Genomic DNA, 25,514 nt, shown 5'->3' with positions numbered 1-25,514 from the left:
TACCTGATGTACCTGCATATCAGCTTTCTGTAACTCATGCACAACAACACCCAGATCCCTCTGCATCAAAGCACCCAAAGTCTCTCTCTACTTAGATAATAAGTTGCCTTTCCATTTTTTCCGATCAAAAATGGGTAACCTCACACTTAACCATTTTAAACTCCATCTGTCATATTTTGGCCCACTCACCTAATCGATCTATATCCATTTGCCATCCCAGAAATCAATTTGGTGAACATTCACTGCACTCTATCTATGGCAAGTATATTCTTTCTTAGATAAGGAGACCAAAACAACACATAATTCTCCACATGTATGGTCTCACCAAGCCTGTATAGCTGCAGCAAGATACCCTTGCTCCTGTACTTAGAAAGTGCTGCACTATCAGAGATAATCTTTCGGGTAAGATATTAAACACAGACTCTGCCATCTCAGGTAGACATAGAAGGTCCTAGCCACCACTCAAGACAACAATTTCTACTGTCACAGACAATATCTATCCCTCAGTCAACAGCCAAAGGTGTGTAGGTTAGGTTGATTGGCCATGCCAAATTGCCACTTAGTGCCCCAGGATGTGTGGGTTGGGGGATTTGCAGCATAAATATCTGGGGATATGGGGATAGGGCCCAGGTAGGATGCTGTTTTGGAGAGCTGGAGCAAACTCAATGGGCTGAATGGCCGTCTCCTGCACTGTAGAGATTTTATGAAAAAAATTCACTAAAAACAGATTATCTGGTTATCATCCTATTGCTGCTTAGAGACTTTGACCTGTAAAAACTGGCTGCTACATTTCCTGCATTACAGCCGTGACTACACTTCAAATGTATTTCATTCACTTAGTGATATTCTGAGGTAATGAAAAGCATTCTATGATTACGCATCTCTCTTTCTCTCAATGAGCACCTTCTCACACACCTCACTGCATTCAGCTCAAGGGCTGGGATTAGGGTCTGCACAATCAGGGACACAGGGGAGGGACAACCTAAAGAGAGATAGGAGAAAATAACTTGAGAAGAAATAAGCAAATGAAAAGACAGTAAGAATGAGAGAAATAAAAATACGAAGAGATATTTTAAAAAATGAGAAAAATAGATTAAAGCTGAAATATTTGGCTCAAACTTTGATAATGAGAATTTGGAGAAAGATAACACTGGCGGAGACAGTTTCTATTCTCACCTTCCTCGCTTCTGTCAGTTCTTTGCTTTTTTTCAAAATATAAATGCGAATATTAAAGATCACATGGCATTCAATTTGGAGACAAGTTTAATTCTCTATAAATTTTAGACTTTTCTACTTAAACCTACCTCTGAGCCAGTGAAAAAAATGCCACAATTCTGATGGAAATGCACTGAACTAGCCATCGTTGGGTTGTTAAAAAAAACAGCTTTGACAAAGGGTCATCTGGACTCGAAACGTCAGCTCTTTTCTCTCCTTAAAGAAGCTGCTAGACCTGCTGAGATTTTCCAGCATTTTCTCTTTTGATCCCTGGGTTATAGCTGGATACACTGCAAAGAATGTCCAGCGTCCTCTGCCAGCCCTGATTCTGCTCGTGAGCAAAATGGTGAAGCTTTCCTTACCCAGAAGTAGTCACAGTAGCTCCAATCGTCCCGTTTGAGCAACTGCTGTTCCGGCATTGTGTCCGGATGCGGGAAGGTAACACAGTTTATCTGTTTAAAAAAACATATACATGTTTTTTAAAACCATGAAACAAATTTATCAGGAAAATATAAATGGGGAAACTTCCTTTGCACTTCTCACACTGTTTGCATTTCAGGCAATTTAGTCGGGGACAAATTATAGTATTTCTTTAATCAGCCAAATAATGCCATTAATTATCATGCTCCAACATTACTCTTGAATAAATTCTTCAATGCTGCAATATTTCTTCAAAGATCTTTGTCATTTCCAAAAGCTGTGATGAGAGGATGGTTCCACCAAGCCTTTACTGTATCTAAATAACCAATCTTCATATCCCAACCATCACAACGTTCAGTCGCGTAGAGAAAGGTAACAGCTGGATATGGTAACTGGCTTACATTTCATCTCTGCAAAGCTTCTCCTCTACCACAAGGCTCAACTTGGTGAATGCTTAAATAACTGCACAATTTGAACAACATGCAGGAAGCTCATCATCATCCGGGCAAAGTGACTTCTTGATACTGGACTTCTTACTTCCTCCGCCACCATTCCATACCACCCCCCCCCCCAACTTCACCATTCACCTTGACCCTGCATTCCCCCACCCTGTCACACCATCATCCTCCTACACCATCACCAACCCTCCTACCCACATCCATCACCAACAATGTGCCTGCAGTATGTAGTATCAACAACAACTCATCAAGGTTCCCACCCCCAACATGCACCAGAGTGTGGTGACTAGGGATTTTCACAGTAACTTCAATGCAGTGCTAATGTAAGCCTACTTGTTGCACTAATAAATGAACTAAACCATCATCAAAAAAGGCAAAGGCAACAAAAATCATAAGAACACTATCACTCCCAAGATCTCTGCTCAAGTTACAGACAATATTAACTTGGAGATGCCAGTTTCCACATTATGATTGAGTAACAATCCTGAAATTCCCCATCAAACCTCATTGTGGCAGCATCAGTACCACAGTGGGTGTGGCAGTTCGCGAGGTCCATTACCATCCCTGAACACTAAGCTTTGGCCAGTAAATGCAGCCTTGTCAGCAGCTCCCACATCCCAAGTATAAATTAAAAGGAAATGAAAACAACCACCACCCACTGTCCCATCTTCCAGCCGTGCACACTCCCAGAAGCTGCCACTGGATAATAATCAGACGGTGAGACCTCAAGCTGTGTCTCCTAATCTACCTTTAAATCTGTCTTGTGGAGATGAACTACAGATAAAGATTTGCATGTTAGATGGATTGGCCATGCTAAATTACCCCTTAGTGTCAGGGGTACTAGCTAGGGTGAACTCATGGGGTTATGGGGATAGGACTTGGGTGGGATTGTGATCGGTGCTGACTCGATGGGCTGAATAGTCTCCTTCTAACCAGACCTCTATGGGTCAGTAACTGCACCATATGCCGCAGTTCATTCCACATGGACTAATCGGGCATATATTACATAAGAACATAAGAAATAGGAGCAGGAGTAGGCCATCTAGCCCTTCGAGCCTGCCCCGCCATTCAATAAGATCATGGCTGATCTGTCGCTGCTCAGTTCTACTTTCCCGCTTTCTCCCCATAACCCTTAATCCCCTCTCTTATCAAAAACCCATCAACCCGCTTCTTAAAAATATTTAGTGAGGCAGCCTCCACCACTTCAACGGGCAGAGAATTCCAGAGATTCACCACCCTTTGAGTGAAGAAGTTCCTCCTCATCTCTGTTCCAAACCGCCCCCCCTTTTATCTTGAGGCTGTGCACCCTAGTCCTACTGTCTTTTTTGAGCGGGAAGAGTCTCTCCACCTCTATCCTATCCATCCCATTCATCATCTTATACGTCTCAATGAGATCTCCCCTCATTCTTCTAAACTCTAACGAGTACAAGCCCAGTTTATTCAGCCTCTCCTCATAGCTCAACCCCCTCAACTCCGGTATCAGCCTAGTAAACCTCCTCTGCACTCCCTCCAAGGCCAAAATAGCTTTGCGCAGGTGCAGCGCCCAAAACTGCACTCAGTACTCCAGCTGCGGCCTCACCAATGCCCTATACAGCTGCAGCAAGACCTCCCTACTTTTATATTCAATCCCCCTTGCTATGAAGGCCAGCATCCCATTAGCCTTCCTGACCACCTGCTGCACCTGCAAGCTGGGTTTTTGCGACTCATGCACAAGGACCCCGAGGTCCCTCTGCACCGTCGCCTGCTGCAGTTTTTCGCCCCGTAAGTAATAGTCCTTCCTACCATTAGTCCTACCAAAGTGGACCACCTCACACTTGCCAACATTAAATTCCATTTGCCATTTCCTGGCCCATTCGCCCAGCCTATCTAGATCCTTCTGCAGACTCTCCACACCCTCCGCACAATTTGCCATTCCCCCAATCTTGGTGTCATCAGCAAATTTCGACACCCTACACTCGGTTCCCTCCTCCAGATCATCTATATAAATGGTAAAAAGCTGAGGCCCCAGCACCGACCCCTGGGGCACTCCACTAGTCACCATCCGCCAATCCGAATAGCACCCGTTGACCCCCACTCTCTGCCTCCTATTTGACAACCAATCCTCTATCCACGCTAACACCCGACCCCCAACTCCATGTCCCTCGACCTTCTGCAATAACCTCTTGTGAGGTACTTTGTCAAACGCCTTCTGAAAATCTAGAAAGACCACATCCACCGGCTCTCCTCTATCCACCGCCCTAGACACATCCTCATAGAACTCCAGTAAATTTGTCAGACACGACTTCCCTTTAATGAAACCGTGCTGCGTCTGCTCTATCAAGCAATTCCCTTCAAGATGCCTTGCAATTTCCTCCTTAATGACAGATTCTAACATTTTACCTACCACAGACGTTAAACTAACCGGCCTATAATTCCCCGCCTTTTGCCTGGCACCCTTCTTAAACAACGATGTAACATTTGCCGTTTTCCAATCATCCGGCACTTCTCCGGAATCCAGCGATGTCTGGAAAATAACCACCAATGCATCCACTATCACCTCCGCCATTTCTTTCAGAACCCTCGGATGCATTCCATCCGGTCCTGGGGACTTGTCCACAATCAGCCCCTCCAGTCTGTCGAGCACCGCCTCTCTAGTAACAGTAATGTCATTAAGACCCTCCAGTCCTACCACCTTTCCATCGCTAACACCCGGCAAATTATTCACGTCCTCCTCCGTGAAGACAGAAACAAAAAAGTTATTCAATACCTTAGCCATATCCTCATCCCCTACCACTAGGTCCCCTTTCTCATCCTCTAAAGGACCAACATTCACCCTAGCCAGCCTCTTCCTTTTTATATATTTATAAAAACTCTTGCTATCCTTTTTTATATTAAGCGCTAGCCCAGCTTCATAGTTTCTCCTACCCTTCTTTATCAACTTCTTTGTCAATCTTTGTTGACATTTAAACCTCTCCCAATCCTCTTCTCGCCCACTACTCTTAGCTACTCTAAATTCCTATTACTTCTCTCTTATTGCTTCCGCTATGTAGTGTTAATTAATGGTTAGTTAAAATGTTGAGATCCAAACAGTTTAAAGGGCAACATTAGTGTTGGTGTAAATGTGATGAGTGGAGGTATTTACCACTCGGGATGGACTCCCATTTACAGCTGGCATCATCACTAAATCTCCCATCATTTCAAAATAGTTCACTCAATAATTATTTCTGAGGTGTTAACATTCCTATCAATGTCCCATGGATATCAAGTGATGAATAGCCAATGATTTTTGGTGGCATTAGCTGAGGAGGGAAAGTTAGCTTGGGCACTTGGGAAAACTCCCTGCTTTTCAATGAATACCAAGAGTCCATTAATGGCCACCTCGACAGAGGGTGACAGGGTGCCAGGTTAACGTCTCAGTAGAAATTCATGAATGAAGTGAAGGTTCATTCATGAAGAAAGTGAAGATGGCAAATGAAGCTGCAACACAAATGTCCACTCTGGGCGCAAGACTGTGGTCCACGAAAATGCCCTCAACTGTGCCCATTTTACCTTCATAAAGGTTCCAGATGACCATAGGCTGCTCTCCCGTTTGAGGGGGAGACTAGTGATGATTTTGACTAGAGAATCACCACACCTCAGGCAAGGGGTAAGGTTGAGAAGGCGGGTCCTTCATGAATAACGTCAGCTGGTACGGGAATTGGACCCATGCTATTGGTGTCACTCTGCATCACTAACCAACCATCCAGTCAACTGGGCAAAATCAACCTTCACAAGACAGGGACAAGGACCATAATTTGACATTAGCACCTCGGACAATGTAATACTTCTGTAAAACAATACTTCTTTTGACAGTTGAGGGGACAGGACTTGAGCCCACAACCTTCCAATCTAGAGGCAAAGAGCATGGCCAACTGAGACAAGCTAATACATGGAAGCAAACAATGCAGCAGAATCATAGCGTCTTTCTATTTTACACTCCAGTTGATCTTGGTTAAAAGATGCCCTGCAACTGACTGAGTTTATTCATGTGATACAAGGATTCATTCCTTCAGTTAATGTCACTCCAGTGGATTTGCTCCTACAAGCGAGATTATGTAGAACTCGAATTGTTTAGAAAGCTAGATGATGACATAAAGTAAGCCACAAGGAACTCATTTTAAATCCAATCCAAAATACTGAAATACACATTTCTCCATCACTAATTCTGTGAGTTCGATTCACAGAATTAGTGAAATAGGATTGGGTATTCTTACTTTGGTTCCCAGTGGCAAATGCCGCTGCATAGAAAGCATTCTTTCTGGATTTATCACAGCTTGGTATGGCTTCTGTTCTGCCCAAGACCACAAGAAACTACGAAAGCTTGTGAATGTAGCCCAATCCATCATGCAAACCAGCCTCCGATCCATTGACTCTGTCCACACTTCCTGGCACCTCGGCCAAGCAGCCAGCATAATTAAGGACCCCACACATTCTCTCTTGCACCTTCTTCCGTCGGGAAAGATACAAAAGTCTGAGGTCACGTACCAATAGACTCAAAAGCAACCTGCTGCTATCGGATTTTTGAATGGACCTTCCTCGCACTAAGTTGATCTTTCTCTGCACCCTAGCTATGAGTGTGACACTACATTCTGCATCCTTTCCTTCTCAATGAACAGTATGCTTTGTCTGTATAGTGTGCAAGAAGCAATACTTTTCCAGTCTATACTAATAGATGTGACAATAATAAATCGAATCAAAATTGCCTTAACTCAGAAAACAATCATGCCATTCAGGTAACGATGTGGCACTGGTGTTGAAGCCTTTTAGATTGTTCTAAAGGTACGTTACTGGAATAGGTTAGGGAAAACCAACTCTACATTTAGCCCATACTACGTACCTGTTTTGTAATCTTCCTCAGCATGAAAAGCAGAAAAATATCCTGCTCTGTATCTGCGACATTCTGCACTGTACAATGCAAGAAACAGAAGAGAAGATGATTTGTTCAAAGGAAATGAGATGACAAAAGATTTGGGCATACCAAGTGATAATATCACCCTCTACCCCAGAGGGCACAGTTGATGACTGAGTTCAGGGTGGAGATCGAAAGACTTTTGGGCACTAACAGGATCTAGGAATGTGTGGATAACTATTTTCATGTCCTAATGTGGGAGTTTATTGAATGGCAGAGCAGGCTCAATGACCCATAATGCTGATAGCTACCCTATTTCTGACATTCTCAATCACAGAGATGCTTCTGACATTGGCTAATCTGCAACTTTCAAAACTCCAGTGTTATATTACTGACTCCCAGTATAATGTCATCTCAAACAGGAATTCAGTTTCAGCCCCTACTTCAAAAATGGTACATCACGCTCTTGGCTCATTACACTCACTGACAATTAATTCAGTAGGCATTCTTTTGATTTAAATGTCTGAATATACAAGATCTGGTATCTTTATTTGTTGTACCTTATTACCTTCAATGTGCTTCTATTACTACTCAACATTTTATCTGCTCTGCTGCCCGGTCCATTTATCATTCAATAATGGAAAGCAAAGCTTGAGTTTTTGTTAGATATCTATATACTAAAAGTAGTGGCTACATTCAACACAAACAGCCTGTTTTTACCCTTGCCTCCAAAGAAAAGTGCGCTTAGTTCATAATTGGTGGTGATATTGAAGTATTGACCTCTCCTTAGTTCCGACCAATTCCAATCTGCCCACTCCCCTCTCTAACTATATATATAGTTAGCTACATTTCTATCCCTCTGATGAAGTCACATGCACTCCAAACATTAACTCTGTTTTTCTCTGTCTACAGATGTTGGCAGCCCTGAGTTATCCAGCATTCTCTGATTTTATTTGAGGTGAAGTTTGTCTTGGTCAATTGTTTTGTTCTATTGCCTGAGACCAACTTGACCCCTATTTTCCCCTTCACTAATAGAACCGGGGTGGGGGGTTAGATAAATTTTAAATATTTATCATTGAATCATAAAATCCCCACAGTGCAGAAGGAGACCATTCGGCCCATCGAGTCTGCACTGACCACAATTCTACCCAGGCTATATTCCCATAATGCCACGTATTTACCCTGTTAATCTCCTGAGACTATGGTCAATTTAGCATGGCCAGTCAACTTAACCTGCACATTTTTGGACTGTGGGAGGAAACCGGAGGAAACCCATGCAGACAAAGGGAGAACGTGCAGACCCAGGGAGAAAGTGCAAACTTCACAAAGACAGTGACCCGAAGCTGGAATTGAACCTGGGTCCCTGGCACTGTGAGGCAGCAGTGCTAACCACTGTGCCACCCGATTCGATCAACATCCATATTGAAACAAGCACTTATAGTTGTTCAACAATTGATTTCTATTCTGCATATGCAGCGCTACCCACAACGTACAATCCAGGCGGTGTGCTACTGGTTGTGCGGCAGAGTGGAACTGTTGCTTGCTAATAATCAATGTCATCTGCCAAGAGTGGGCACCAATGACTTTGATGGGACAATACTGCCCTTGAGTATTTGGCACTGAGCAGCCTCACAGGTAGCCACTCAGAGTTTGCAGGTAGGTTTTTGGAGGCTTTTTGTGAGGGATGGAGGCACATTACTGCTCCTCTTGGCCCCAAAAAAGTCAACTCCTGTCTATCCCAGGTGCCTAATCCCTTACAGATGTCTCCAAGGGATCATTTCATCACCCTTGGCCTTTACTTACTCCAGCTCTGAGGATGTCCAAATAGATTTGCCACTTCCTGAGATCAGCTTCTCTTTGGTGTTAAGACCTTGCTAGTCAAATTAAACTAAGGCATAAACAAAAAAATGGTACAACCATCCAACCACTTTCATCAGGCTAAGAGATGGTAATCTCATGAAAACCTACTGTACAGCCCAATGCTGCACCGTATGATGCCATCATTCACTGATAATTGCATCTAGTCTTTCCTCGTCTGCAGGTGGCAGCATTAACAGGGGGTTCACCCGTTCCCTATAAACAGGCACAGACTGAAACTGCTGGATGGGTTTGGAGAACTTGCTCGTTATCCACAACTCTAAATAATCACTTAGAAAAGTGAGGAAAGATCGGCTCCACTTCCATCCTCAACCAAGGAATTGTATAGTTATATCGCATACAACACATCTCAGGGTAATTTCCACAGTATGACCAGAGGGGAGCTGAGTTCTCAGGAAGCACAGGAAAGAGAACTGGGGTTACAAAGTTATAACTCCACTTCCGACTCATGCTCAAGTTGAATCTGATATCTTAAGGGGACCACACAATTTACCCCATTAAATGGCTTTTGATATCACTTCAAAAACAATGAGGGCCCAACATATATTTTTATGATACATCAAAGCATTTCATCTATTACATGCACTCTTTTTAGATCATTTATTTGTGCAGACTTTCTTTTTGCAGTTATGAACCTCCAATATTAGGTTCCCACCATGCTGTTGACAGGAATAGAGTGTTTCTTCACAACTCTCAACTGGTAGCAACCTTGCAGGCGCTGCTTATACTGCCAAAAGTAATTCAGCACCCCAACTCACATTGAAGGTGCAGGGAATTGGACTGGTATTTGCAAGTGAACATAACCTTGTTTCACCGTAGATGCCTTGGCCAACTGGCACCAATTTAGCCTTGCTTTCACTGAATACAAGGACTCTCAAAACCTACAGAAGTGGATCTCAACATAAACGCCTGAGCAGGCCCAAGGGAAACCTCCAGTACTGGACTGCAGAACATGCAAGGTCAGAGGGAAGTTGAATCATTGAAACGTAAACTGTGACCACCACATCACTTTGGCTGCAATTATGCTAGTGAGGGAGGCTAATAATTCTGGGGGAAGGAGGTACTTGCGCTTATAGAAATATCTTGAAATGTCGCAAAGGCAGCTCCAACCCTGGGCGCCACAACCCTCACAATGAGTACAGTAAGGAGACAGGTCTCAAACCCACCCCAGCCAGAACAGGGTTTGAACCTCATGCTGTTGGCACCATTCTGATTCATACTGGCCTGGCACCCCAAGGAGTCGGAGTTGTTGTGGTAACATGCACTTTTACATGCATGTTGTAGTCCGGAACTATGGCTAGTGATGGTAGGGGCCCCATCACATGGCTGACCAGACAGCTCTCCTGTTCTTTACCACCTGCGATTGGCATGCGTTGGAAGGATTTACAAGTTGGTACTGAAAACGGTTGGCTGCAGTGAGAACACACCTTTTTTGGTCATCCAGTTATGGAGTGGGACTTTCAAATACTAAGGGGGCCTAAAGGTATACATTCAGGCTGTATCCCAGGTTAGTCTCATTCCTGCCTGGTAACTGGCCATTTGACCTCCACCCAGCAATCTCCACAAACATGACCCATTTCTTTTCTCTTCATTCTTTCACGAGATGTGGATGCTGCTAGGTTCAAATTGTTCTTGAACTGAACAGATTTCTCGATCATTTCAAGAGGCAGTTAATAGTCAACCAATTGTCATGGATCTGAAGTCACACACAGACCAGACCGGGTAACAGTGGCAGACTTCCTTCCCTAAATGACATTAGTGAACCTAGTGATTTTTAACAACAATCGATGATAGCTTCATGGTCACCGTAATTGAGGCTAGCTTTACATTCCAGATTTACTAAGTGAATCCAAATTCCACCCACTGCCATGGTGGGATTTGAACCCAGATCCCCAACAGATTAGTCTGGACTTCTCGACTAGTTCAGTGACATTCCCACTATGCCGCCATCTTCCCATTTTCAAGACGTCGAGCATGCTAAGGTTTTCAGTCTAGATAAACCTAAACCAAACATAGAGCATTTAAGTTACTCTTTCATTTTGCTTATCGGCAGTTGGTTGAATTTAATGTGTCTCATTTTTAAGATTTGCACTTTAAACAATTCCTATTTTCAATGCTGCACTCGGTGATCTCTGTGCATATTCCAGTGCTCCGCAGTTCCGTTCTTAACCAATTATTTAGCTAGTTCTTTCTGACTGCATTAGTCAACACAATAATTATCTTGGCACAATCTCCAGGGAATGGCAGGGGAAGCCCTATTTGAAGTCTTGGTTGTTTTTATTATTGCTGCAAGCAACAAATGTACAGAGATTCTTCATCAGAAAATATCAATAGGAACGTTGTATCAAAATGATGGCAATTGTGTCACTTTTCATTGTATTTCTTTGGCTTCTCCAAGCTCCTAACCTTGATGTTGTTCAAGATATACATGAGACTTAATAAGGATCACCCTGATCTAATCAACCGAGTCAACTTAATGCAAAATTGCTTACTTTGAATCATCTGTTCATTTGAAATGCCATTTATAAATCTGTACTCTGAATAAAATTGTTCAGTATATATTATTAGACAACTAAGGCCATAGTTCTCTAGTCTTGCAGGCCCTGCTGCCACTGTCAGTGAGAATGGACAATTTGGTGCTCAGCCAAAACTCCATTCACTGCAGTCGGACTGGAAAATCTTTTTTTCTCCTCCAAATTATTCCCTCGTCTTCTAAGAAATTCTCCAGCTGCTCACTCTGGTGGGATTCTGTGGTCCTGCCGGTGATGCACTCCTTACCAGGGGTTTCCTGGTGGTGTGTGAAGGCTTCAATTCACATCGACAGCAGTGGAACCAGAGGATCCTACTGCCAGCAAATGGCACGCCACCTCCCGCACTGTGGGGATGCAAAGAATCTCGTTCACTGTCTCATGTTGGTGTATGTGGGACACTGCAGTGCTGGCAGTTTTTAAATGGGTGTCCAAGCAGCATGTGATGAAACCGTGAGGAGTCAAGTCTAAGCTGATCCTCACTGAAGCTCACACATATGCAACTCCTTCTAGGAAGGTCTCTGAAATAGCAAAATAGATTGATTTCCTCCTACCTCTTGGCCAGGGACCCTACAGCCAACTACAGAAGCTAAACACCATTCCAGTTATTGTCAGCCAAGGCTGAGATTCAAACCAAGCATTATTTTAATCTAATGTCTGCAACTCCCTAACAATGCAGTCGTCTTGTGAAGCTTTCAATTCTTTAAAAATAAAGCAGTAATTCAGGTAATTGGATGAGTGAGTGAGTTAGTACATCAACTAGTAGGACACAGGTTCAGAACAACAATTCTTCATAGCTTGGGCTTTCCAGCAACTGGAACAGTATGTCAGTGGAAAGGACAACCTCAATGGACAAGACAATATTCAGTAAAACGCTCAGAGGCAGCAGCAGCACAAGCCTGGTAACTATTTCTAAAAACAGGAAATGCTGGAAATACTCAGAGGATCAGATAGTCTATATGGAAAGACAGAGTTAACATTTCACATCAATGATCTTCTCCCTATGACAGTTCACACTCTATTCCACTTGAGGTGCAAGTGATTCTACTCATTATGACCAGCATGCCATTTCACCTGTCTCACATATATTATGCATAATATTAATTTTAAACACTATGTCCATTTAAGCCCAAATTCTTTATTGTAAAGTTTCATGGCTACATTTGGAATAGGCAGTGTTTTACCCACACTTTTGTGTTACAAAAATGAAAATATGGAAGTTGTTACATGAGTTGGCCTGATCCTTCACAAACTGTGTGGGGTAAATGGATTGGCCATGCTAAATTGCCCCTTAGTGTCAGGGAGACTAGCTATGGTAAATTAATGGGGTTATGGGGATAGGGCCTGGGTGGATTTGTGGTCGGTGCACACTTGGTGGACTGAATAGCCTCTTTCTGCACTGTAGGATTCTATGATTCTATAAACTGTGCTAGGCCAGGACCTTGCTGAGAAACAACATGGAAATGCACATTAAGGACACAGAGCTGTGATATTCAGCTACAAAGCACAGCAGAAAATGTTACTACTGGTGCATTCAGATGAATTTTAAAAGATGTGATATTCACTGCCAAATAACTTCTTTAACACTAGAAATTTAATTTTATAAGTGTGGACTATCATTCCTTCAGAACGCAATTTCTGCAGAATTAAACACAACATTTTTAAAGCTTTTCTTTGTTTCCTATCACATCTTTATTTACCTCAATTGCTCTTGATGTGCACGATTTTAACATTTATTTTGATATTCTCATTTAAGCTTCCTGGTGTAGACTCAGTAAGGTTTCTTCAATCTAACTAGTTGATGAGTAAACTGTTGCTTGCCCTGTTCCCATATTCCACAAATCCCCTACAGATTCGGAGCAGGATTAGATCCGTTCCACCATTCCATAACGTCATTCAAGGATCTCTGGCAGCCATAAATTGCTGCTCAAATGCCCATTAAAAGTCTATGCGCAGCAGTAAGCATTGTTAACAGGGAAGCACCATTTCTTCCATATAAAATCTCAACTGTTATGTAAACTGGGACACTGTAACTTCACATATTCTCCAATGGAGGAACTGCAGTTTTACCTACAATACAGAGAAAGCCAACGTTGTAACTAACTACTTTTTTGCTTGCAAAATTGCAGTATATTTTTCTATTTTACAATAAAAACCATTGTAAAATCAAAGCATTATCATAAACAGAAAATGACTTTAAAATGGTGACCTATGGGCTAAATTATTTTTTTCAATATTTCAGCTGAAGATTACCCTTGGTTTTGAACCCCTCTGTGCAGTACCACTGGAGATCAATAACTATGAATAAAATTCAAACAGAAAGATAGAACAGCAGTGATAATAAGAGTCAGACAGAATTGCAGCTATTGCCTGCAGTCATTTTTACAATACAGTAAAAGGTCACCAAGCTTAAATATCAATTTATTCCATGCCTTTAATCACATCATTGCGTTTGGCAATTTGATCATACGAGTGTCACTAGGTGCCTAAGACAATTTAAAGATTTAATATGACATTTGTGCCATTTGTTTAGTTCAAGCAAAATTCCCTCGTCAGAAAATCTGAATGATTTGATAATGAATGGTATTGATAAGATGCTGAAATAAAAATACTTGCTGTGTGTTACCGGCATTTTCTGTTTTCATAGAATAAAATAGAATCATAGAATCCCTATAATGCAGAGGGAGGCCACTTGGCCCATCAAGCCAACAACAATCCCACCCAATCCCCATAACTCACATATTTACCCTGCTAATCCTCCTGACACTAAGGGGCAATTTTTTAGCACAGTCAATCAACCTAATCCGCACATGTTTGGAGTGTAAAGTAAAAATAAAGTTTAAAGTAAAGTTTATTTATTAGCCATAAGTAAGGCTTACATTAACACTACAATGAAGTTACTGTGAAACTCCCCTAGTCGCCACACTCTGGCGCCTGTTCAGGTCAATGCATCTAACCAGCACGTCTTTCAGATTGTGGGAGGACACTGGAGCATCCGAGGAAACCTACGCAGACATGGGGAGAACGTGCAAACTCCAACAGACAATGACCCAAGCCAGGAATCGAACCTGGGACCCTGGCGCTATGAGGCAACAGTGCTAACCACGTGCAAGGAAACCGGAGCACCAGATGGAAACCCACACAGACACAGGGAGAACGTGCAAACTCCACACAATCACCCAAGGCCGGAATTGAACCCGGATCCCCGGTGCTGTGAAGCAGTGGCGTTAACCACACTGCCCTAGAGTTTTCTTCTAGGAATGGTATATTCGATGGTGTAACAACTTGACAGGCACATTATAAACTGAACCCTGCAGGCTGACTAGAACAAGAAAAGACCCAAAGAATTCTTGTGAGGTCCTGTGGGTCAGGATTTAAGCACAAACACCTACACTGCAATTCAGCGAGTGATGAACGTCTGAATATCAGGAAGTTGTACAGGTATTAGAAACTATTTCTAACTTCGTCACCTCTCAGATTGATGTGTGGCCCTTCAGGAATGACAAGAGTCAAATATTATGCCACACACGTAAAGAGCCACAAACTTCAGAAAGTGGTGCTCCATAAACCTCGCTGTCAGGTCACTCCCATTGCAGGAGGGAAATAAATGGGCTATCACATCAACCGGTTTCCCTGTGTTTGAGCAACAGAAGGCGAGGAAAATTACTTCACTTTAAGGTTGTCATCTTTTGCCAAGTCTGGAATTAATGATACACCCATCGGCAATTACAGATGTTTCCTTACATCTGTAAGTAATAGGTGGCTTCAAATCCATTTAAGCATGTCATTTGGGGACGTTCCCGCAACAATCAGTCTCTCGCCAAGTTGCAATTAGGTTTGATTCAAACTGCACAGCCAAGGAGTCTGGAAGATTATATACAGGGCTGTTTCGAACTTTTATTCTTTCATTCAGTCTTAGATTACAGGACAATGGGATGAAGAAAGAAATTTATTCAGAGGGGGGCTAGGTAGGGCCAGTACATAAGGTGGGGGACATGGGACTTGATTGTGATGCATACTTTGCAAAGGAGGACATGGAAAACAAATTGGCCCATTTTAAGAAGTCTGATTCATGTCTCAGAAATCTCTGACAAACTGTTTTAAACTCAGACTGTACACCTTCCATTAAAATGGAGCATAATCCTATGCAAACATGTACTTGGCAGCTTTCCCGCAGGTCTGACTAGGGGGTTCCCTGTATGTGAACTAAGTCCTCACAAAGGCTACTTTTCACCAGCCCTTCCCAGTTCCAACAAACCTCTTCTGGATTGAGTTGGGATTTGCAGCAATTAAACCTTTATTTAGGCCCACGCCGATTCCAGGAGCAAGGCTCAGGGAATCATTGCTCTTGGGCAGGATCATGCGAAACTTAGGTGGACATACTGGTAAAATCCCACCCTTAAAAGTTTATTAGTGTCACAAGTAGGCCTACATTAACATTGCAATGAAGTTACTGTGAAAATCCCCCAGTTTCCACACTGTTTGGGTACACTGAGGGAGAATTTAGCTGGGCCAATGTACCTAACATGCACGCCTTTCAGACTGTGGGAGAAAACCGGAGTACCTGGAAGAAACCCATACAGATACGGAGAGAAAATGCAAACTCCGCACAGACAGAAATCATAGAAATTGAAATCACAGGAACCCTACAGTGCAGAAGGAAGCCATTTGGCCCATCGAGTCTGTACTGACCACAATCCCATCCATGCCCTACTCCAATATCCCTACATATTTACCCACTAATCCCTCTAAATTATGCATCTCAGGAATCTAAGGGGCAATTTTTATCATGGCCAATCAATCTAACCCGCACATCTTTGGACTGTGGGAGGAAACCAGAGCACCCAGAGGAAACCCACGCAGACACGAGGAGAATGTGCAAACTCCACACAGACAATGACCCAAGCTGGGAATGGAACCCAGGTCCCTGGAGCTGTGAAGCAGCAGTGCCGCCCCGCTGCCCCAAAGTGACCTAAACCGGGAATTGAATCCAGGTCCCTGGTGCTGAGGCAGCAGTGCTAACCACTGACCGTGCTGCCCTATTGTGTGGAGCAAAGCTTTCTTTTACGGGCTCATCACTTGAATGAAAATAAAGCAAACCCTTCACAACTATTCAGAGAACATTTTCAGAATCAGTGTTCGAAGGTAGAAGAGAAAGCCAGCTTCTGCTGCATGTGCCACAGGAGTCGAGCATAGGAAAATAAACAATCTGCACGGATAGCTTGCTGTTTATGCAATGTGGTAGGTCAGTGTGGTCTCTCATGGAGTTCTCTTTGCGCTACACACCACAACTATCGCAGGCTTCACCTGCTGTTCACTGAACAAGGCTTTGTCTGTGCTGGGAGCTGCTGCTCCAGGAAATGACACCACTGGATGAAACAGACAAATTTTCACAACATGCAAGATGTTCTATACCTTCCAGAATACAACACTGGACACACATGATACTAGATGTGTATCATGGTGTATCCAAGCTGCTGTCCTCACCTGCCAGCATGTAGATTATTGAAGTCCTTGAGCCAATAAAGCTTCTTTGACCATTCCAAATTGCTTTTGAGCGTCAGCCACATTGCTGTGGGTCTGGAGTCACACGTAGGCCAAACAGGGCAAGGATGGCTGATTTCCTTCCTAAAGGGGCGTCAGTGAACCAGATGGATTTTTACAACAATCAATGATAGTCTCATGGTCACCGTTACTGAAACTAGCTTTCAATCCCAGAGTAATTAATGGAACCTAAATTCCACTAACAATCATGGTGGGATTTGAACCCACGTCCCCTGAGGATTTGCCTGGGCTCCTTAGTTATGAGTCTAGTGACAAGTACCCACCATCTCCTGGAAATCTGAATACCCTGTCATTCTCATTTCCTTCAACCCATTTTCTCACCATCTCCTGTCAACCATTGCTGCTGCTTACCTTTATCTTCACCCATTCCTGAGCCACTCCTACGTCAAGTTAGTTCCATTTGCTCTAGTCTACAGTCACTCCCTTTGCCTCCTTGACTAACCACAAGCAATTTTCCAAGAAATCCCCAAACAGATACTGAAAAAGATTCTATCATTGCCTAAAAGCATAGCAGTAGACCATAAACCTTGTTGAGCCTGTTCCACATTCAATACAATTATAGCTGATCTTAGGCTTGAACGCCACTTTCCTGCTCAGTCTCCACATCCATTGCTAAAAATATGTTTATCCAAGCCTGAATTAGTCAACAATGAACACCCACAGTCCTCTGAGGCAGGGAATTCAAAAGATTCACAATCCTTTTTTGAAAACATTTCTCCTGATCTCAGGTTTAAATGATGGAGACGGTGCCCTCCGCCCTAAATTCTTCACTCAGGGGTAACAACCTCACAGTGCTTATCCTGTCAAGCTCCTTCAGAATTCTGTATGCTTCAATGAGATGTGAACGGCACAGCGGTTAGCACTGTTGCCTCACAGCACAAGGCACTCGGGTTCAATTCCTGGCGTGGGTCACTATCTGCATGGAGTCTGCACATTCTCCCGTGTCCCAGTTTCCTCCCACAGTCCAAAAGACATGCTGGTTAGGTTCATTTTCCAAGTTAAATTCTCCCTCAATGCACCCAAACAGGCACCAGAGTGTTGCAACTTGGGGATTTTCACAGTAACTTCATTGCGATGTTAATGTAAGCCTACTTGTAACATGAATAAATACCTCCCATTCTTATAAAACTCCAGATAATATGGATACTCAACCTCTCATCATAGAGCAACCCCCTCAATCCAGAATCTAATCCGGTGGACCCTCACTGTATTGCTTGCAATGCAAGTATATCCTTACTTAAGTATGGAGACAGATAAGTATACATTATAATTGTGGGTTTTCACACATGGGCATGTGAATCATTTGCATTATTTTTAAAGTAATATGGTTGTAAATAGTGTCATATATTTTTGATTTGGTTGATATATAAGGTTCCAACCTAAAACTCAGAAGTTCCAATGACGCACATTTTGTCTCTTGAGTTTTCTTTCAGCTAGTCATTTTAATTTTTATTTTAGTAAGTTTTTTGGTCAATAATGCATTTAGCACGACCCAGCAATAAACCATGTTGATGGATTGACTATTGATTTTTGCATTTTATGATACAGAAGTCACTTTTAAGAATGAATCTGTTGTACGTGAGTTGGTTTTCAGAGCTAAAATCCTATGAAATAAAATTTCTACTTTTTGAAAAAAAAGTATGGAGAACAGAACTATACAAAGCATTACACCACAATCATGTACAATTGGAGCCAGACTAATTCAGTTTTGCATTCCAATCCCCTTCCAATAAAGCCAACATACCATTTGCCTTCCTAATTGTTTTCCATTCCGGCATGCTAAATTTGTGTTCCACATATAATTACACTGATGGCCCTCTAAATGCCAACACTTATAAGTTCACACCTTTTAAAAATTATTCTGCTTTTCTATTTTTAATACCAAAGTAAATAGTGTCATACATCCTAACAATATGCTCAGTCTATCACCTTGTTGCCTACTCATTTAACCTGTCTATCTCTTTGTGCCTATTTGGTCCTCTCTCAGCTTGCGTTCCATTTGTATCATCAGCAAATTCACATATATTTCTCTGAGTCCTTTGTCCAAATCATTTACATAGATCGCAAACAGCTGATTCCGCAGCGCTGATCCTTGTGGCTTTCTAAGTGCCACAGCCTGCCAACTTGTTCCATTTATCCCTACTCTCAGCTTCCCGTATGCTGAGATATGACCCCCAACTCCTTGAGCGCTTATCTAGAGTGTAAGTATTTGGGAATCATCTTATTAAATGCCTTGTGGAAACCCAAGTATACCGTATCAATAGGTTCCCCTTTATTTACCTTACTAGTTACACCTGCAAAAACAATCTAATAAATTTGTCAAACACAAATTCTCTTTCTTGAAACTATGTTGGCTCAGTCTGAGCACATTATAATTATCCCAGCATATTTTAAAGATTTTCTCAATAATCAAAAAGATTCCAGCACCTTCGCAATGAATGGTAATCTGGCTAATTAGCCCAAAAATCCTCTATTCTCACTCTTTTTTTTCAACAGTGGAGTTACTTTTGTTAACTTCTAATCTACTGGGGCCATTCCAGAATCGAGGGAAAATCATAACCAATGCATCTATCTCTATAGACGTCACTTTCAGAACTGTAAGATATGGTCCATCAGGTCCTGGGGATTTATTGGATTTTATTTCCTTATGTTTCGCCAATACTTCCTCACTGTTAATATTACTTTACATTGTGCCTTTTATTGTGATGACAGACACAAAATATTTTTTCGATATCTCTATCATTCCCTCATTCCACATGATAATTTCTCCTGTCTCTGTTTCTGAAGGACCAAAGTTTACTTTAGCTACTCTCTTCCTTTTATATGCTTGTAAAAGCTCCCACAATCTGTTTTTTTTATTAACTTTTTGGTGGCCTTTTATAATTTTTAGAAGTAGTTCCAATCCTCAGGCTTACTCCATTTGTTACACCTGAGAAGTTTGTTCTTTGATGTAACACTGTACTTAATAAGCCAAGGCTGCATCTTCCCTGCTGAGTTTCTGTTTTCCAATAAAACATGTACTTTTTGAATATTTTGAAGTGTTTTTTTTGAAGTTTCCTGCGATCTATCACGAAAGCTTTTAGTCTATTTATCCAATCAACTTTAGGCAGCTCTTCCTTCAATCCTACAGAGTTGGCTTTAAGTTTAAGATTATGTCACTTTCAACCTTAATATAGACTTCAGTCAACTTGTCATCCTTCATACTTCAATTCAACACACAATTCAAAGTCTCCTCACAGCTTGTCATTGATTCAGAATAACATTTTATGTTAAAGAACTGTCCTGGGATTTTCCTGGGGTTTACTGATTATCAAATAGCTATCAAACTGCACAGAATCAATCACTCTGTAAATTAGCTCAAAGGTTTAGAACATAAGAACATAAGAAATAGGAGCAGGAGTAGGCCATCTAGCCCTTCGAGCCTGCCCCGCCATTCAATAAGATCATGGCTGATCTGTCGCGGCTCAGTTCCACCTTCCCACCCTCTCCCCATAACCCTTAATCCCCTCTCTTATCAAAAACCCATCAACCCGCGTCTTAAAAATATTTAGCGAGGCAGCCTCCACCACTTCAACGGGCAGAGAATTCCAGAGATTCACCACCCTTTGAGTGAAGAAGTTCCTCCTCAACTCTGTTCTAAACCGCCCCCCCCTTTATCTTGAGGCTGTGCCCCCTAGTCCTACTGTCATTTTTGAGCGGGAAGAGTCTCTCCACCTCTATCCTATCCATCCCATTCATCATCTTATACGTCTCAATGAGATCTCCCCTCATTCTTCTAAACTCTAACGAGTACAAGCCCAGTTTATTCAGCCTCTCCTCATAGCTCAACCCCCTCAACTCCGGTATCAGCCTAGTAAACCTCCTCTGCACTCCCTCCAAGGCCAAAATATCTTTGCGCAGGTGCGGCGCCCAAAACTGCACACAGTACTCCAGCTGCGGCCTCACCAATGCCCTATACAGCTGCAGCAAGACCTCCCTACTTTTATATTCAATCCCCCTCGCTATGAAGGCCAGCATCCCATTCGCCTTCCTGACCACCTGCTGCACCTGCAAGCTGGGTTTTTGCGACTCATGCACAAGGACCCCGAGGTCCCTCTGCACCGCTGCCTGCTGCAGTTTTTCGCCCCGTAAGTAATAGTCCTTCCTACCATTCTTCCTACCAAAGTGGACCACCTCACACTTGCCAACATTAAATTCCATTTGCCATTTCCTGGCCCATTCGCCCAGCCTATCTAGATCCTTCTGCAGAAATTTCGACACCCTACACTCGGTTCCCTCCTCCAGATCATCTATATAAATGGTAAAAAGCTGAGGCCCCAGCACTGACCTCTGGGGCACTCCACTAGTCACCATCCGCCAATCCGAATAGCACCCGTTGACCCCCACTCTTCCTGAAGACTTGCTCTCAGGATATGCTGTCATAGTTCATAAAGGACCAGAGGCATCTCTTCCCATTAGACAGACAATTGGTTATACAGGTGAACATCCTTTATCCACACATATGAAAACCGAAAGTATCCAAAACACCATACATTTTTTTTTGAACAGCTATGCAGTTAAATGCTTCTTAATAAAGCAATGCAATATCGTACAACTGACATAATAAATATTAACAGATAAAAAGTTGGGTACGAGAGAGTTGGCAAACATTTTAGCTTCATTTGAAGCAATTTTTAAAAGTGGCATCTTGGCCTTTTGGCTAAGATGCAAATGAGATCAAGCCTTGGAGGAGGAGCTATACCTACTCCAATCAGCTTGGATCATGTAGATCAAGCCCAAGATAGGAGGTGGTGAGAGCCCTGTCTTGTCAGCTTGGATCGGGAATGTCTCAACTTGTTCAGACTCTGAATTGGACTTGATTTGATTAAATTGGAATAAAAAAATGTAAGTAGACGCAAGTAGATCTGAAAACCTAAATGCAAATAGCTCCAACTTTCAGAAAAAGGATACCATATCTATTGTTGCTTAAGGGACATTACTTTATAAGCATGGGGACAAGGAAAGAAAGCAGGCATTTTGGCACTACCACATCCAGTAAGGGATTGAGCCCATGCTAGTGGCATTATTCTACATCACGATAGCCAATTAGCCAACGGACCCAACAGCAGATTAGATACGTATGCCGTAGCGAATAAACAGCAACAACTTAGTAGCAGCTTAATATACTTTACATTACAAGGTACAGTACTCCTGCCTTTCTCAGAGTGTTATGTATGCCACACAAGGGACATGAGCAAATAATCTTAGCGGACAATTCAATGCTGTACTCAGAAAATGCTACATTGCCTGAGGTGCTGTTTTTCAGAGGCTCCATCTGCACACTCCGATACACGCAAAAATATCTCAATTCTCCTACCTAAGAGTGATGGAATACTCACTGATGTCCTGATCAATTATCTACCCTTAAACCAGCACCTAGAAACAGCTCGACTGGCCATTTATTTCATTGCTGTTTGTGGGAGATTGTTGTGTGCAAACTGGCTTCGGCACCTTTTATATTACAACAGTACCTCAAAAGTACTTATTCGGTTGTAAAATATTTTGAGAGGTCATGAAGTCATGAAAGGTACTATATAAAAGTGAGTGAAGCTGTGGAAGAACCTCCATTATAATTAGATAGAAATGGAGGTGGAGACACAGACATCCTCTTTGAAGAGTCCCAGAAATCCAGTACAAAATCTCTTGGTGACCATCGACCTCTATGCTAATCTTGCTCTGGAAGTTTCGATCATCATTTTTATTGGTGCTACGTTCATTCCATTCACCAGGCTCTTATATAAGGTTATTCTTTGTCTACCTTGATTTCTTTTGTCATCGATCAGGGGCGGGGGCTGAGGAGCAGGAGTCAGAGAATGGAGAGTCCAAGAGCGGGAACCGTGGAGTGGAAAACGAGAGCAGCAGAGGTGAGAGTGCAGGTTGTGGGGGGGCGTGTGGGGAGATGGGAGCGCAGGTTGTGGTGGGGGATGGGGGAGAGGTGGGAGTACAGGTTGTGGTGTGTGGTGGGAGAGGAGGTTGTGGTGGGGGGAGATGTGAGTGCAGGTTGTGGTGGGGCAGGAGTGGAGAGGTGAGAGCACAGGTTTTGTGTGTGTGTGTGTGTGTGTGTGTGTGTGTGTGTGTGTGTGTGTGTGTGTGTGTGTGTCTGTGTGTGTGTGTGTGTGTGTGTGTGTGAGAGACAGAGAGAGACAGAGAGAGACAGACAGAGACAGAAGCATGCGTGTGCGCTTCCTGTGTGTGTGTCTGGGCGTGTGTTGTCCAAAACAAGAATTCAGTCTCTAGCAATACACTGAATATTAAACAAATTTGTGAGCAAAAGCAGCAATTAACACTTCTCCCATTAAAAAAATGACAAAAAGACAACTTTTTGAATTATAATAAATGTATACATAAAAATAGAAAATCTTTTAACCATTTGTTTTTGTATGTTTGCATCCATCATACAAAGACAATAAATTTATTGAGCTTGAACTCAAGTTAAGAAGACTGTTTCTGAGGTGTTCTGTCAATTCTCCGGGGAGGTCAAAAGAAAAGTTGGGAAATCTTGATTTAACACATGCATGTAATCACAGTGCTCTCCACATTCAGGCCACTTGTAACATTCATACTGCTGAGATTAACAAGGAGGAGGCCATTTGTGCTCTCAAAAACCTTTCACTATTCATTTGCTGACCTATGCCTCAACTCCATTTTCCCACTATCGAACTGTACCCTTTGATATCCTTAGCTAATAAAAATGTCAGTCCTGATCTTGACAAATTTGAATTGATCTTGCATTCTCAGGTGTTTGGGAGCAAGAATTTCCTTACCTCCTCCAAGACCAATACATCATTTCTGAGGTGCAGTGTCCAGAACTGAACACAGCGCTCCAACTGGAGTCTGATCAAGGCTTTCTACAACTGCAGGACAACTTGCTCTTCTTAGTATTCCAGCATCTTTGTTACGTTTTACACCTGTGTACTAGCTACTAGCATCTTGTGGAACAAGATATTTTATGCTTCCACAATTCTCAATCTTTTGCCATGAAGAAAATATCCCAATTTGGCTTTCTTTGATCCAAATTACATGATCCCAAACTTTAACAACAACTTGCATTCACAGCACTTTTAGCATGGTTAAAATTTCCCAAGACATTTCACAGAAGCATAATTAGACAAAATTTTGCACTGAGTTTAATAGGACAAGTGACCAAACCCTTGACCACAGAGATATATTTTAAGAAGCATCTTAAAGGAGGGGAGAGGTGCCGAGGTTCGAGAGTGAATTCCAGAGTCTCGAGCTTAGCTGGTTGAAGACACGGCCATCGCCAATGGATATCAGGCTTCATATTAGCCTAACTTTGGAAAAAAACAGAGTTCTGCAATGGTTGTAGAGATTGGGGAAGTTACAGAATCAGGGAGAAGCGTTAAGGTAATGGCAATTTGAACACAAGGGTGAGAATTTTTAACATTCACATTGAGTTCCATCTGCCAGAGTCTTTTTTACTCACTCACTGAACATCCCTGGGCAACTTCCATCGTTCATCTAAGCAATTCTGAACTGAGGTGTTACTGACTCCACTCAGAGCTTGTATGGTGTAACTGGAAGGTCCAGTTTGTGACTGACTTCAGCTGAACACTTCAGTAAGGATTATGAATTGCAACTACTCCCAGTTTTCTCCATAGCACGAGAACTGATTGTTTTGATAGTGAGGGCATTTGAATCAATATATTTCATTTACATTGCTCTGACCATTACTTGCCTCACTAGCAGTAACTTCGACTGGTGAACAATGAACTCAATTGAAAACCTGATCTGACCTGAATTGAATCCATTCAGATTCATCCAGCAACACCTAAATTGGTCCACTTTATATCTGGTGCGGATGCGCATGTTCACACTTCTTGCATTCACATTCAGATGTAAACGAGGCTGACAAGGCTGCATCTGCGGATGCTTCGTCTTGTAGGGGATGTATAGCCAGCACCCACAACTTAAAGCATAGCGCAGAGGTGGAGGGACAATTAAATAGAATGATGAGATGGAATTTCAGGCAAACTTACTGCATTGGTTTGAAGTTGGCCCTAATGATTAGTGTGGGAACAGGCATCAGGTGATGGCCTAGGGTGGGCACAGTAAGCAGTCTCAGAATGCCAGGTTAAAGTCCAACAGGTTTATTTGGTATCACGAGCTTTCGGAATGCTGGGTCTCACCGGATGAAGAAGCAGCACTCCAAAAGCTCATGATATCAAAAAAACCTGTTGGACTTTAACCCGGTGTTGTGAGACTTCTTAGTGAACAGGTATCTGTAATGGAAAGCTAATGGTTAGTATGAACAGGAGACTATGTCAAGGTATAAAAAGGAGCATATTTAATGGTATTTGTGATGGTCAGTTGGAGATAAATAAATGGCAAAAATATTTGCCTTGTACCTGTCATCACAAAGAAAATTACACTAAAGGATCCTTTACTCTTTATTCGTTCGGGGGAATGTAGGCATCATTGGCTGCGCCAGCATTTATTGCTCATCACCAAAGGAAAATAAGATCAACCCACATTGTTGTGCATCTGAACTCACATGCAGGCCAGACTAGGTGACAGATTTCCTTC

General features: G+C 42.5%; 1 protein-coding gene across 6 annotated transcripts in view; it reads right to left on the bottom strand.

The window, feature by feature from the left end:
- The window catches only part of gas7b (growth arrest-specific 7b), a 448,977-nt gene that overhangs the window by 85,230 nt on the left and 338,233 nt on the right, over positions 1–25,514 (bottom strand). For all 6 annotated transcript variants that reach the window (XM_080209068.1, XM_080209072.1, XM_080209070.1 and 3 more), the window contains exon 6: positions 1,578–1,667. In XM_080209068.1, the coding sequence (XP_080065194.1) occupies positions 1,578–1,667 (90 nt within the window). The remainder of the gene's footprint in view (positions 1–1,577; positions 1,668–25,514) is intronic.

Source organism: Carcharhinus amblyrhynchos, chromosome 21, assembly GCF_965287045.1.
Source record: "Carcharhinus amblyrhynchos chromosome 21, sCarAmb.v2.hapA, whole genome shotgun sequence".
Taxonomy (NCBI): Eukaryota; Metazoa; Chordata; class Chondrichthyes; order Carcharhiniformes; family Carcharhinidae; genus Carcharhinus; species Carcharhinus amblyrhynchos.
The sequence above is the reverse complement of the archived record's forward strand: the minus strand, read 5'-3'. Positions and strand labels throughout refer to the sequence as shown.